This window comes from Ipomoea nil, unplaced genomic scaffold, assembly GCF_001879475.1.
Source record: "Ipomoea nil cultivar Tokyo-kokei standard unplaced genomic scaffold, Asagao_1.1 scaffold0444, whole genome shotgun sequence".
NCBI classification, from domain to species: domain Eukaryota; kingdom Viridiplantae; phylum Streptophyta; class Magnoliopsida; order Solanales; family Convolvulaceae; genus Ipomoea; species Ipomoea nil.
Genome location: NW_017616872.1, coordinates 100,866 through 113,898, shown reverse-complemented (window position 1 = coordinate 113,898; position 13,033 = coordinate 100,866). Strand labels below are relative to the sequence as shown.

The 13,033-nt window shown below is 45.1% G+C and overlaps 1 protein-coding gene across 1 annotated transcript; it reads left to right on the top strand.

The window, feature by feature from the left end:
• Positions 1 to 8,966: 8,966 nt before the first annotated feature.
• Positions 8,967 to 9,551, top strand: LOC109172879. Its single transcript, XM_019322121.1, has one exon. It carries the CDS (start codon positions 8,967 to 8,969, stop codon positions 9,549 to 9,551), a length of 585 nt encoding a protein of 194 aa, XP_019177666.1.
• Positions 9,552 to 13,033: the final 3,482 nt, after the last annotated feature.

Below are 13,033 nucleotides of genomic sequence, written 5' to 3'. Positions count from 1 at the left end.
TTCCTTTTGGTTGTAATTATAATCTGAGGATTATAAATTCCATTTTGGTTGATATATATATTTTTGTAGATATATATATAACCTTTGGGGCCCGTTTTGAATATATATATTTTGGATATATATCAAATCATATTTTATATACTTTCGTGCGTATATATAAATATTATTTTGTGATATTAAATCGACTTTGGTTTATTATTTCCAATAGCACATGCCATAACAATAAAATTTCAAGCCCAGATGACAAAGGTACAGGGTGAGATCAGAAGTTTGCAGGTTGATAGCTAAACACAAACACATACCCTTGGTGCTAGTCACAATGCCCAACTAAGTTGCCTAAAGCGCTAGTGTGCGGTGAAAAACTACAATGCCCATTACTGTCATTAGTGCTCATAGTTGCAAGACCAATATTAGGGATCAAAAATACCTCTGTCATAGTTGATATCTTAATAGATCATTTACTGAGGATGTTGAGAACTCGTGCTGATACCGTGTTTTAAATTAAAGTGTATCATCACGTGAATTATTGTATATATTGTTACAGAATTGCAGGAAAGCAATAGACGTAACAATATAGGATGAAGTAAAGAGAAAGACAAGAAATATAGAGAGAATCATGAATCCTATATTATTGATCATTCAATCCAATTAAAAAGTACATGAAATACAGAGTTTCAATAATATAATGGGTTGTTTGGTAGGATGGAATTGCAATTCAATTCCTACCAAACTCCATGGAATTGCAATTCCATAGTTTGGTTGCAATTCAATTCCTTCCAATTATGGAATTGCAATTCCACACTTTGTGAAATTGTAATTCTATGGTAATTACCACTTTACCCTCATTATTATTATTATTATTATTATTATTATTATTATTATTATTATTATTATTATTATTATATTAATATTATATAAGGAAATTGACAGATATATTATACACACGATCCGACCCGGGGTAGCATCACAGACCCGGAGCACCAAGGTGGAGCCCAAACCACCTCGCACCTCGGCGCAAGGCACCTCGCACCTCGGGGTGGAGCAGCTCGGCCTTACCCGAGCTCGGGTCATAATGAGTTCGGGTAAGGGAGCTCGGTTTTGCCCGAGCTCAGCGGGCGTTGACCCGACCTGGTCTCGCCCGGGCGCGGTCAACGCGAAGATCCAACTACCCCCCGATTTAGGGGGAGGCGGTTGGGGGTTTATCTTGTATAAAAGCCCTCCTCCTTGTTCTAACAAGGCACATTCATTATTCTATCTATCTATTACATACACTTTGTCCTAAGAACCATTGTAATAGCTTATTTACGGCATTTAATACAATATACGGTCTCTACGGCCCTTACGACATCGTTACCTATTTATTTATTATTCATATTCTTATCCGGATTTAGTGATTCGGGTCTTCCCCGGGTTAATTAATTCCATCATTGGTGCTCTTGTTGAGAGCTGCTGTACCAGCTCAAGCGTGTTCTATATACATTGGTCCACCACGACCAGCTACCATGGCAAGATCGAGATCTAACTCTCACCACACCAACGGTTCCCGCGGCACCCAGCTCATCGCAACCGGGAACGGCCCTAACGATGCGCCCAGCCTCCAACCGACCGCCTCCATCAGGTCGGGAGGAGACATGAGAGACCGTCTCACCAACAACCGCAGTGGTGGTGCTCCACCTCCCGCCGCAGCCTTCATCCGAGAAGCGGTGGCGATCTTTGAACAAGCTCCACGGTGTTAGCCCGGGTCGCGCAAGGTCTCCGAGCAAGCGTGCCAGCCGACCCAGGCGTCAACCAAGGAGTCCAAGCACCCGGCCACCCTAGGCGCCCGCCACTCAGGGGGAGGTCAATTCGCCCCGCCCGACGAACACACGGGGAGGAGGAGACTCACGGCGCGACCGACGCCATGAGGATGATGGAAGGAGGTCAAACCAAACCAGGCCCGCCCTGGAGAGGTTGGGCAGCCGGGTGCCAGCCCGAGAGAGTTTGGGCCCGAGGCCATCCACCAACGGGCTTCCGGCGGCAGAATCATGCTCCCGCAGACAACCACGACGACGATCGGCCACCCGGAGGTAGCCAAGTCGCGGGCCCCGAGCCCAGCCGCGACAAGAGGCGGGCTCGCGGAGGTCCCCAAGTTAGGGGACCCAAGCCCCACCGCGATGTGAGTAGGCCTCCCGGGTCGAACGATCAGGTGAAACGAATGGTAGAGCTCTGAGCTCCCATCGGGAAGAGGTCGAGCAGCTACGGTGGAGGATGGATGAGCTCCAGAAGAAGATCGACGAGAGGGACGGGTCTCCAGAGCCCTAGGATGTGTTGTCCTCCCCATTCGCAAGCACCATCATGGAGGAGCCCTTACCTAGAGATTTTCGCTTTCCCACCATCAAAGCATACTCGGGGACCACAGACCCACGGACGCACCTCACCAGGTACAGGGCCGCCATGATGATCACCGGGGGCTACCGACGCCATCCTATGCAGGGGGTTCTTCGCCACCCTAAATGGGCAGGCGCATGACTGGTTCGGATCACTCCCAGAGGGGTCCATCTCTACCTTCGCAGACCTCACCAAGCAATTCTTGTCCCATTTCGCCACCAGCATGCAGCGAAAGAAACAAATTACCTTGCCGAACTATGCGATCTGAAGCAGGAGAGCTCGGAGTCATTAGCCAAGTACCCCAGCAGGTGGAAGAAGGAGGCCATGGGGGTCGCCAACTTTGATGGGAAGTCGGCCATGCCGATTTTTCGAAACAACTTAAGGTCGGGTGCTTTCCACCAGGACCTCATCAGGTACCCCCCAGAAACTATACCGACCTAATGGGTAGGGCAGCCAGGTATGTTGACGCCGAGGCTGCCGAGAAGAGGAAGAAAGAACAGGAGGAGCGGAGAGGTCGAAAAGACAAGGCACCCCAGGAAGAGCGCAAGGCGCCACGGCCACATCGACGTGAGTATGCTGAGGGGCCCCAGTTGAACCCCACACGCTATCTCACCCCGCTGACATGACCTGTGAGTACCATCCTGGCGCACGCGGAGGGCCAGGGGATCGTGGTATTCCCGAAGGAGGAGTGCATGAAGATATCATCGAAGGTGGACCCAAACAAGTATTGTAGGTTCCACCGGCAGAAGGGGCACGATATAGATGAATGCATCCTCTTGAAGAGGCAAATCGAGGAGCTCATCCAAATGGGTTAACTCGACCAGTTTATTAAGAAGCCCAGCCAGGCGCATGGCCAAAAGCAAGGCAATGTATGGAGGAACCGGGGTGGCCATGCGCCATCCACCTCGGCACCTCGTAAGAGGGACCACGACCACAGCTCCGATGAGGAAGAAAAGACAACGGAGGACTCCCAACCCTCGAAGAAGCGTGCCATTTACGTTATCTTTGGGGGGCCCGAGGGAGGGGACTCACCAACCGAGCGAAAGAGGTGGGTGAGAAGCCTGTACGTAGGGGAAGTCACACGAACGCCCCACGAGAAGAAACCAAAGAGGGAGCCCATCACTTTCACCGACGCCGACTTGCCAGACGGGCCCCTACCCCACCGAGATGCCCTGGTGGTCAAGTTGGATATCAACAACGTGGTGGTGCACCGGGTGCTCGTAGACACGGGTAGCTCGGTGAACGTCATATACTACGACACATTCACCCAGTTGGGACTCTCAAGAGGGCAGCTGGAGCAAATAAGGACCCCCCTGTCCGGGTTCACGGGGAGGCCGAGTTAGGCGCCCCACCTCACACCAAGAGGTGGGAGGCCGAGTTCGTGGTCGTCAAAATCAGCTACGCCCACAACATTATACTCGGCCGACCCGCCCTTAAAGACATCAGGTGCGTAATTTCCATGGAGCAATTGTGCCTCAAGTTCCCTACACCAACCGGGGTCGGGGTCGCCCGGGGAGACCAAAAGGTGAACCGCAGTTGCTACCTGAAGGCGTGCCGCCAAATTGGTCAAAAAGATCTCCAGGTCCACACCATAGCCGAAAAGGCGTTGCAGGAGGAAGCATGCCGACCCCAGGCCGAGCCCGTGGTCGAGACGGAAGAGGTTATCCTGTACCTCTGCCGACCCGACCGAGTTGTGAAGGTGGGGGTCGGCCTCCCGGCCGAGCTCTGGACACGAATAATCAACACCATCAGGAGCTACAAGGAGGTCTTTACATGGGGTCCTGAGGATATGCCGAGCCTCAGCCGAGACGTGATCACGCACAAATTGTTCATAGACCCCGCGGTCAAGCCAGTCCAGCAGCGCAAGAGGTACCTCTCTGCCGAAAGGAGGGAGTTCGTCAAAAAGGAGGTCGACACCCTTCTGGAGATCGGTCATATCAAGGAGGTCATGTACCCCACCTGGCAAGCAAACTTGGTCCTCGCCCCAAAGCCACCCACCTGGAGGATGTGCGTGGACTACACTGACCTCAACAAGGCCTGTCCTATGGACCCCTTTCCCCTCCCGAACATTGACCAACTGGTGGACGAGACCGCAGGGTATGCCCTCATGAGTTTCCTAGACGCGTTCAGGGGGTACCACCAGATCTTCATGGAGGAGGCCGACGAGGAGAAGACAACCTTCACCACGCCAGAGGGGGTCTACTGCTACAAAGTCATGGCCTTTGGGCTAAAAAATTCAGGGGCCTCCTACACCCGAATGGTGGCCAAGGTGTTCAATTAGGTCCTCGGTCGCAACCTGGAGGCTTACGTCGGCGACATGATTGTTAAGAGCGCCGAGGCCGACCTCCACACGGATGACTTTACTGAGGTATTTTCAATAATGCAGCGTTTCAATATACGGTTGAACCCCAAAAAGTGCACTTTCGGGGTGCACGGGGAGAAATTCTTGGGGTACATGGACTCGAAGAGGGGAATTGAGCCCAACCCCGATAAGGTCAAGGTAATCTAGACATGGAACCTCCGAGGTCCCTCTGGGAGGTCCAGCGCCTCAACTGACGGTTGGTAGCCCTGGGCCGCTTCCTTTCGAGGTGGGCCGAGAAATCTTTGCCGTTCTTTGGAGTCCTCAAAAAGAACAAGGGTTTCGAGTGGCCTGAAGAGTGCCAGAGGGCGTTCGAAGACCTCAAGATATACTTGATGTCGCTCCCCCCTAGCCAAACCCGTTGAGGGAGAGGTCCTATATTTGTACCTGGGCATCTCGCAGGCCGCGGTCAGCTTCGTGTTGGTCCGAGACGACGAGGGGGTCTAACAACCCCTCTACTATACAAGCCGAGCTCTACGGGGGGCAGAAATCAGGTACACACCCGTTGAAAAGGCCATCTTCACAGTAGATGTGACAGCAAAGAAGCTGAACCACTACTTCCAGGCCCACCCCGTACAGGTCCTCACCAACCAGCCACTAGGCGCAGTACTGAGGGGCACGGGGTTGGCCAGCAGGTTGGTCAGGTGGGCCATGCGGCTGAGCCAGTTCGACATCCAGTTCAAGCCCAGACCCTCTATCATGGGGCAGGAACTGGCTGACTTCATAGTCGAGTGTACTGCCCGGGAGGCCACGGAGCGGGTCCGGGACGAAGACGAGGAGTGGTGGTACTTTTTGCCAAAAATGTCCCGGAGAGCCATCTTGCAGGGGTACTTTTGGCCCAAAATGGCCAATGAATGCGGCGACTACGCCAGGAGCTACGAGACCTGCCAGCACTTCCAGGTCGGCCCTGGCCGACCCGCCACGAACTACACCCCCATCAGCTCGGTCATCCCCTTCTCCAGGTGGGGGGTGGACCTAGTCGGAGCTCTACCCATGGGCTCGGGAAAAAGGAAGTATCTCATAGTTGCAGTGGACTACTTTACCAAGTGGGTGGAGGCGGAGCCACTAGCAACCATAACAAGCGCCCGTTGCAAGCAGTTCGTATACAAAAATATTTTGTGCCGCTTTGGGGTCCCGATGCAGCTCATAACCGATAACGGACGCCAATTCGAGGGGCAAGAATTCGAGGGTTTTTGTGCAGAGTGGCACATTACCCATAGCTGGGTGGCCGTGTGATACGCTCAAGCAAATGGGTAGGTGGAGAACGCCAACCGCACCATAGTGGATGGCCTGAAAAGAAACTGGAATCCGTGAGGGAGCATGGGTGGAGGAGCTTGACGCCATTCTTTAGGCCTATCGCACCACTCCCCGGAGGGCCTCTAGGGAGACACCTTTCTCCTTGGCCTACGGTTTCGAAGCCCGACCTCTAGCGGAGGTGGTCATACCTTCCCGGCGAGAGGAGGACTACGACCCCGACACGAATGAGGAGCACCATAGAGCCGACCTCCACCTGGTCGACGATCGGCGCGAAGCAGTTGCGATCCGAGCTGAAAACTACCAAAGACAAACCAAAACATACCACGATAGGCGGGTCTGACCCCGCTATTTTCAAGTGGGAGATTATGTGCTCAGGAGGAGAGAGGAGAGCCAGCCTCAGGCCGGATGAAAGTTTACTGCGAACTGGGAGAGTCCATACATTGTAGCAGTTGTGGTCCGCCCAGGCAGCTACAAGCTCAAGACCCCCAAAGAGAAGATGATAGCTAGAGTTTGGAACTCGGAACATTTGCTGAAATATTACCAGTAACCCCGCCACTTGAGAGGTGGACCTTGGCGTTGCTATTTTAGGAGGAGGACCATTCCCCTCCCCCAATAATGTCTTAACGGACGACAATAAGCGGAATAAATTTCTTGTTACGAAGTATGATTTTCATTTATTTCCTCCCTTAAAACACACACGAAAATGAGGGGGAGGGAACGAGTGCCCACTCGGTTTCCCCAAACGCACCCTAAGGGGGCACGAGGTCCGACCTCGCGTACCAACCCCGACGGAAGAGCTCGGTGGCATAGTCCGGAAGGACTTAACTAACACGCACCCTAAGGGGGCACGAGGTCCAACCTCGCATACCAACCCCGACGGAGGAGCCCGGTGGCTTGGTCTGGCAGGACTTGGCTCAAGCGGCTAGCGCACCTTAAGGGGGCACGAGGTCCGACCTCGCGTACAACCCCGACGGAGGAGCTCGGTGGCATAGTCCGGGAGGACTATGCCCAAGCGGCTAACGCGCAACCTAAGGGGGCACGAGGTCCAACCTCGAGTACCAACCCCGACGGAGAAACCCGGTGGCTTGGTCCGGCAGGACTTGGCTCGAGCGGCTAGCGCACCCTAAGGGGGCATGAGGTCCGACTTCGCGTACCAACCCCGACGGAAGAGCCCGAATGCATAGTCTCATGAGACTTGATTGAGGAGGCTAACACAAGGCAATAAAATAAAATAAAAAAGGTGAGGCCTAGCGCACCTCGGCACAATACCGAGGTGCACCATGGTAGCACCTCGGCACACTGCTGAGATGCACCATGGTACCACCTCGGCACGCTGCCGATGGAGGGCCGTTTTGGGCACCTCGGCAGTGTGCTGAGGCCCATCTTTTGCACCTCGGTACGTCGCCGAGGTGCATCACCATGGCACCTCGGCAGCTGCCGAGGCCTAGTACCTCGGCCAGTGTCGAGGTCTTGCACCTCGGCACGAACAGAGGTCGAGCATTTCGGCGATCGCCGAGGGCTTAAATAAAATGACGTGGAAAAGGAAGTGTGGTGAAACAATAAATCAATAGAAACAAGGGTAGCGGCCCAAGACGTCTCACCTCGGCTCAAGACGTCTCACATCGGCTCAAGACGTCTCACCTCGGCCTAAGACGTCTCACCTCGGCCCAAGGCGCCTAAGTCCATAGCGAGCTCGGCACAAGGCACCTTGGCCTAGGACGCCTTGGCTACAATGGGCTCGACCATGGTGAGCTCGGCCACTTGCGCATGGAGGTCGGGTCGGGACATTTACTCTCTTTCGTTGTCGACTTCTCCAACGAAGAGAGTGAGGGACTCATGACGGATATATTATACACACGACCCGACCCGGGGTAGCATCACAGACCCGGAGCACCAAGGTGGAGCTAAAGCCATATCGCACCTCGTCCCAAGGCACCTCGCACCTCGGGGTGGAGCAGCTCGGCCTTACCCGAGCTCGGGTAAGGGAGCTCGGTTTTGCCCGAGCTCAGCGGGCGTTGACCCGACCCGGTCTCGCCCGGGCGCGGTCAACGCAAAGATCCAACTACCCCCGATTTAGGGGGAGGCGGTTGGGGGGTTTAGCTTGTATAAAAGCACCCCCCCCCCCCTCCTTGTCCTAACAAGGCACGTTCATTATTCTATCTATCTATTACATACACTTTGTTTAAGAACCATTGTAATAGCCTATTTACGGCATTTAATACAATATACGGTCTCTACGGCCCTTACGACATCGTTACCTATTTATTTATTATTCATATTCTTATCCGAAATTAGTAATTCGGGTCTACCCCGGGTTAATTATTTCAATCAGGAATTTTAGTATTTATTCACTTCTCCCCTCTCAATTCCCCATCATTTCATTCCTTCCTACCAAAAAATGTAATTTATATTTAAATTCTCACTTTATTCATTTCCCACAAAATTACAATTCCTTTCCCCCTTGATTCCCTCATTCCAACCAAACGCCATGTAAGTGCAAGTCTTTAAAAAATGAAGAAGTATTATCATAATATAATTAATCTAGTAATATCCACCTATATTGTTTAGCATTTTGGAAAATGTCTCTACTCAAATAGATGTTAAAAAATAAAAAATAAATACTCCTTATATTTAATGATCAGAATGTCCTATGTAATATAGTATGATCCAATGAGCTAATATTGCTGTAGAATCTACAACTAATTGGCACAATTTATTCATCATTTGTTAATTTATATTTCAGTTTCCCGACATAATAACGTTTCTTGATAGAAATAATTGATTAGAAAGTTTGTACAACGTCTAAGACATGGGCCACTCCCTATAACATTCTTGTAATAAACAAAATAAAAGAAAATATTTTAATGTTATAAGCTTTGAAGCGGTTCAACTAAAACTTTCCAAACACATATATTAAAACCACCTAACCTTCCACACCAAACAAAAGCATCAATTCCCCTATCCTGTTCACAAAAAGCTAGCCATGGCCGCCGATGATGATCAGGACTTCAGCTTCCCGACCACCACCGATGCGCTGCTGCCGCCGCGCTTCATTGAATCGCCGCCTCTTTGGTGGACGAACTCGGTGGCCTCCCGCCGCGAAAGGCTCCGCAAAGGAGGAGAAAATGGGGGGAAGTTTGATAGAACCAACAGCTTCTCCCCACTAGTTTCCAAGAAAGCCTATTATGTGAAAAGAAAGAGCTTTTCTTTCGTGGAGTGCGGCCTGACGAGGAGGAAGATTATTGAGGATGATCATAGCAAGGATGATGATGATGAGGATGATGAAGATGAAGAGGAGGAGAAGATGGATATGTTGTGGGAGGATTACTTTGATGAAGAGATGAAGAGAGGTAATAAGGTGCAGGTGGGAATTTCTAGTTCCAATAATCATCACAATTTGGGTCCAAGAGGGCAAAATAATAAGGTTGAGTGTAAGTGTGTTCGAGCCTTGAAGTTGTCCAAAGCTAGCAAAATGCCAAGCATAGTGTTTCTCATCAATCTCTTGAAGAAGGTTTTCTTGATTCATGACTCTAATAATCATCCTTCATTCAAGAAGCATTCATATTGATGATCATCATTATTTTCAAGTCTGTTCTGCTGGCATTTTGTTAATTATTTTTACTTCAATTTTTATTTTGGTATGCACATAATTTGCCAATTATTATGCAGTATATATGATGATATCTCTGTAACCATTCCAAATGAGTGGTCACTGAATCCAAACTCCCCTAGTGGGGGCATTGATTATTTGAGGTGAAAAACTTGAGAAAATATAGAACAAATTCTATAAAGAATAAGGACTGTTTCCAAAAAAAAAAAAAAAAAAAAAAAAAAAAAAAAAAAAAAAAAACTTGAATCTTTACCTTCATTTTTTATTGAAAAATCGGCACTTTTCATCCCTAACAAATGATAGAGAAATAGTTGCTTTTTTTCATTTAATTATATATATTGTCACTTTTTGTTTCTCAATTATCTGCAAAATGACTTTAATTTGTCATCTTTGAGTTTTACTAGCTAGGGTTCGTTGGATTAAAATGCTTCTTGGTAGACAATTGAGAGATGAAAAAGCACTTAGCAGAAAACTGAGAAAAAGAAAGTAAGGGATAAAGAGTGATATTTTCTTATAATTCATGGATAAAAAAGTTATTTTTCCTTTTTCATTTTAAAAAATATTTTTCATCTATTAACCCGAAACACGTTAATGGTGAGTTAGAATACAGATCAATCATGTGTTTGTATAAGCAAACTCTAGTATTTGGTTGAAGTGAAATGAAAGTTAGTTGCTCTAGGCTGGGGTGATGTAATGTTTATGATAGAAAATTGATAAAAGAAATATTTTCTTTATATAAAAAATAAAAAAAGTTTTACTCCAAACTCAGTGGCAATTTTATGTTGGTGCATGGTGTCAGATGGGGCAGGCCGTGCATGAAACCATTATAAACAGACAAGAAATGTAAATTTGAATTTTCTAGTATGGGATTGAAAGGCATGTGCCATCTACTGATGATGATTTCATTTCAATATAATATATTCATTGACTACTTCTCTGCCACTTATGGTTACTATGATTTGTGAATTCACACTGTAAGTCATTACTTTACTACTTTTAGTCCTAGGTTTGCCTTTTTATGCTCAACTCAATGTAATTTTAATCAACATTTAAAAATATATCTTCTTTATATATATATATATATATATATATATATATATATATATATATATATATATATATATATATATACACATACACACACACACTAACACACATACATCAAGTTATACTTTTTAGATTAGCATTTCATATGCGACAAAAACTTGTTTGAGATCATCTCATCGGAATCAAATTTTAGATATGTAATACTTTTTTTTTGTCCAAAATGTAGTACTTCTATATGGGTTAGCAAGTACTTTCTCTATCCCATTTTACCTGTTATATTTGTCATTCACTAGTCAAATGACTTTTTTATCTTTGCTTATTTTCTTAGGAATTTTTAAAATTATTTTAAATTTGGGTTTTTATATTTAATATTATTTTTAATGTAGGTCCTAAATATATAAACCTTATATGCTAATACTAAACTTAATATTATGAAAAAATGAATTAAAAATAACTTCAATCAAGTTTTTTTAAGTGAACCATACACATAAAATAAGACCGGTGGACTACCTTTTTACATTTTTACTCCAAAGTATTACTTGTCTTTAAATGTATTGATGAAATGTATACTTGTTAACTCATATAAAAATATTAATCAATTTCACCAAAAATAAAAAATAAAAAATTAATTAAATACTTGAGATCCATTTCATGTGAGGAGATCTCACACAAGATTAATAATTAATGTATAGTTTTTTAATATCCAATTTAGTAACGTAAGAAGTATTAATGATTTGAACATAAATTTAAGAACTCCTTTTGATGCATAAGTGATAAGTCTATATTTTTTTCTTTATTACATCAGAAAGTATTAATGATTGAACTTATGACATTTTGACTTAAACTTATAAATTTAATTTGCATCACTAAATGAGTCACCTTTTATTATTAGTTGATTATGTTCAGTACCAATTACGTACCTTTTGCGCGTTAGATATTGTTGTGTCGTTGTCATTTAGTTTGCATGATGATTTTGGTTGGATCGTAAAAGAAAAGTGTGCTTAAGAAACTAATTCTATAAAGATAGAAGATGAGAGATGGAAAAGCCTTCTTCCATTCCTTCCAATTCTGAACATGGTGGTTAAATGAGACAACAACTATAGAACATTCATATGCATCATTATTACACTTCCATCATTAAAACCTTCTAGCTAGAACAGATATGAAGAGTTCTTGTGGATACACATTCTGTTCATTTTCGGAAAGACAACATTCTTCAACTTAATCAACTAGAGTGAGATATATATTACTAATAATAATAATAATAATATTTTTGGGGGTGTTTGGTAAATAGATGTTAGCGGATAGCTGTTAGTTGATTTAGTTAGTGAGTTTGACTAGTTAATAGCATTAGCTGATTGTAGAAAAGTGTTTGGTAAATTAGCTGTTAGCTGATAGGTGATTACGTGCGCATGCAAAATGAATTTCTCAAAAAGCTGATCGAAAAAAACTAATTTGAGCAGCTTTTTGAATTTTAGCATTTTGGAACAATAAGTTATTACAAAAAACTAATTAATTAAACATTCATATTGATTGTCTAATCAATGAAGTCAAACAGCTAATAGTGGTCAAATAAGCCAAAATTGATTGTGATAAGCAAACTATGTTACCAAAGTGGGTCTTTGTTGTTGTGTTGTTATTGTATTTAGCTTTTTTTTAAAAAAAAATTAACATATGAATTTTTTTAATGTCTCTTTACCTAATTTACTCGTAGGCAGATCAACCAATTTACATAATTATTAAAGTGTTTTTCTTTTCTTTATATTTTATAAATAATATATAGCATCTCATAAGGTGATCATTAAAGATAAAATAAAGAGGTAAATTGTATTTTTTTTCTGTTAATTTAGATTAGTAGTTTGATTCCAGTCTTATTTGCATTTGTTGTTAACAGGTTTGGAGGAGGATTTCACGCATGGTCCACGAAAAAAAGTAATTGAGTTATAAAATTAATGGTATTGTAATTTTAATGAATATTGATATTTTTTATCAATTGGGGTACTCTAGTGTTGGGTCATGTTCCATATAATATGACGAATCTTCAACATGGAGGGTTAAAATGTAGTGGCCTCTCTCATTGAGGTTTTCGGTTGTACCAAAATAATATTTGTATCAAATATTATGTCAAATTAAATGGTTTACCACAAGTGCTATTATTAGGACTCTATGTATTCTAGTTAGATTTTTTGGGTATCCTAGTCTTGTTGTGATTCTTGTATTGTATTTATTCTATTGTATTCTCTAACTCTTTGATCAATCAAGAATATTCAGTCCTCATCTGCTATAAGTTAGCTAGGGTTTCTTTCCTGACTGCTCAATCTATGGCCAATGATGGATATGTTGGTTCTTCTAAATGGACCATCTCAGATATGGCTACTGTTTCTTCGACTGTC

Excerpts from the sequence above, each read along its gene's own strand:
- LOC109172879 (XM_019322121.1), top strand. The coding sequence starts at position 8,967 with ATGGCCGCCGATGATGATCAGGACTTCAGCTTCCCGACCACCACCGAT.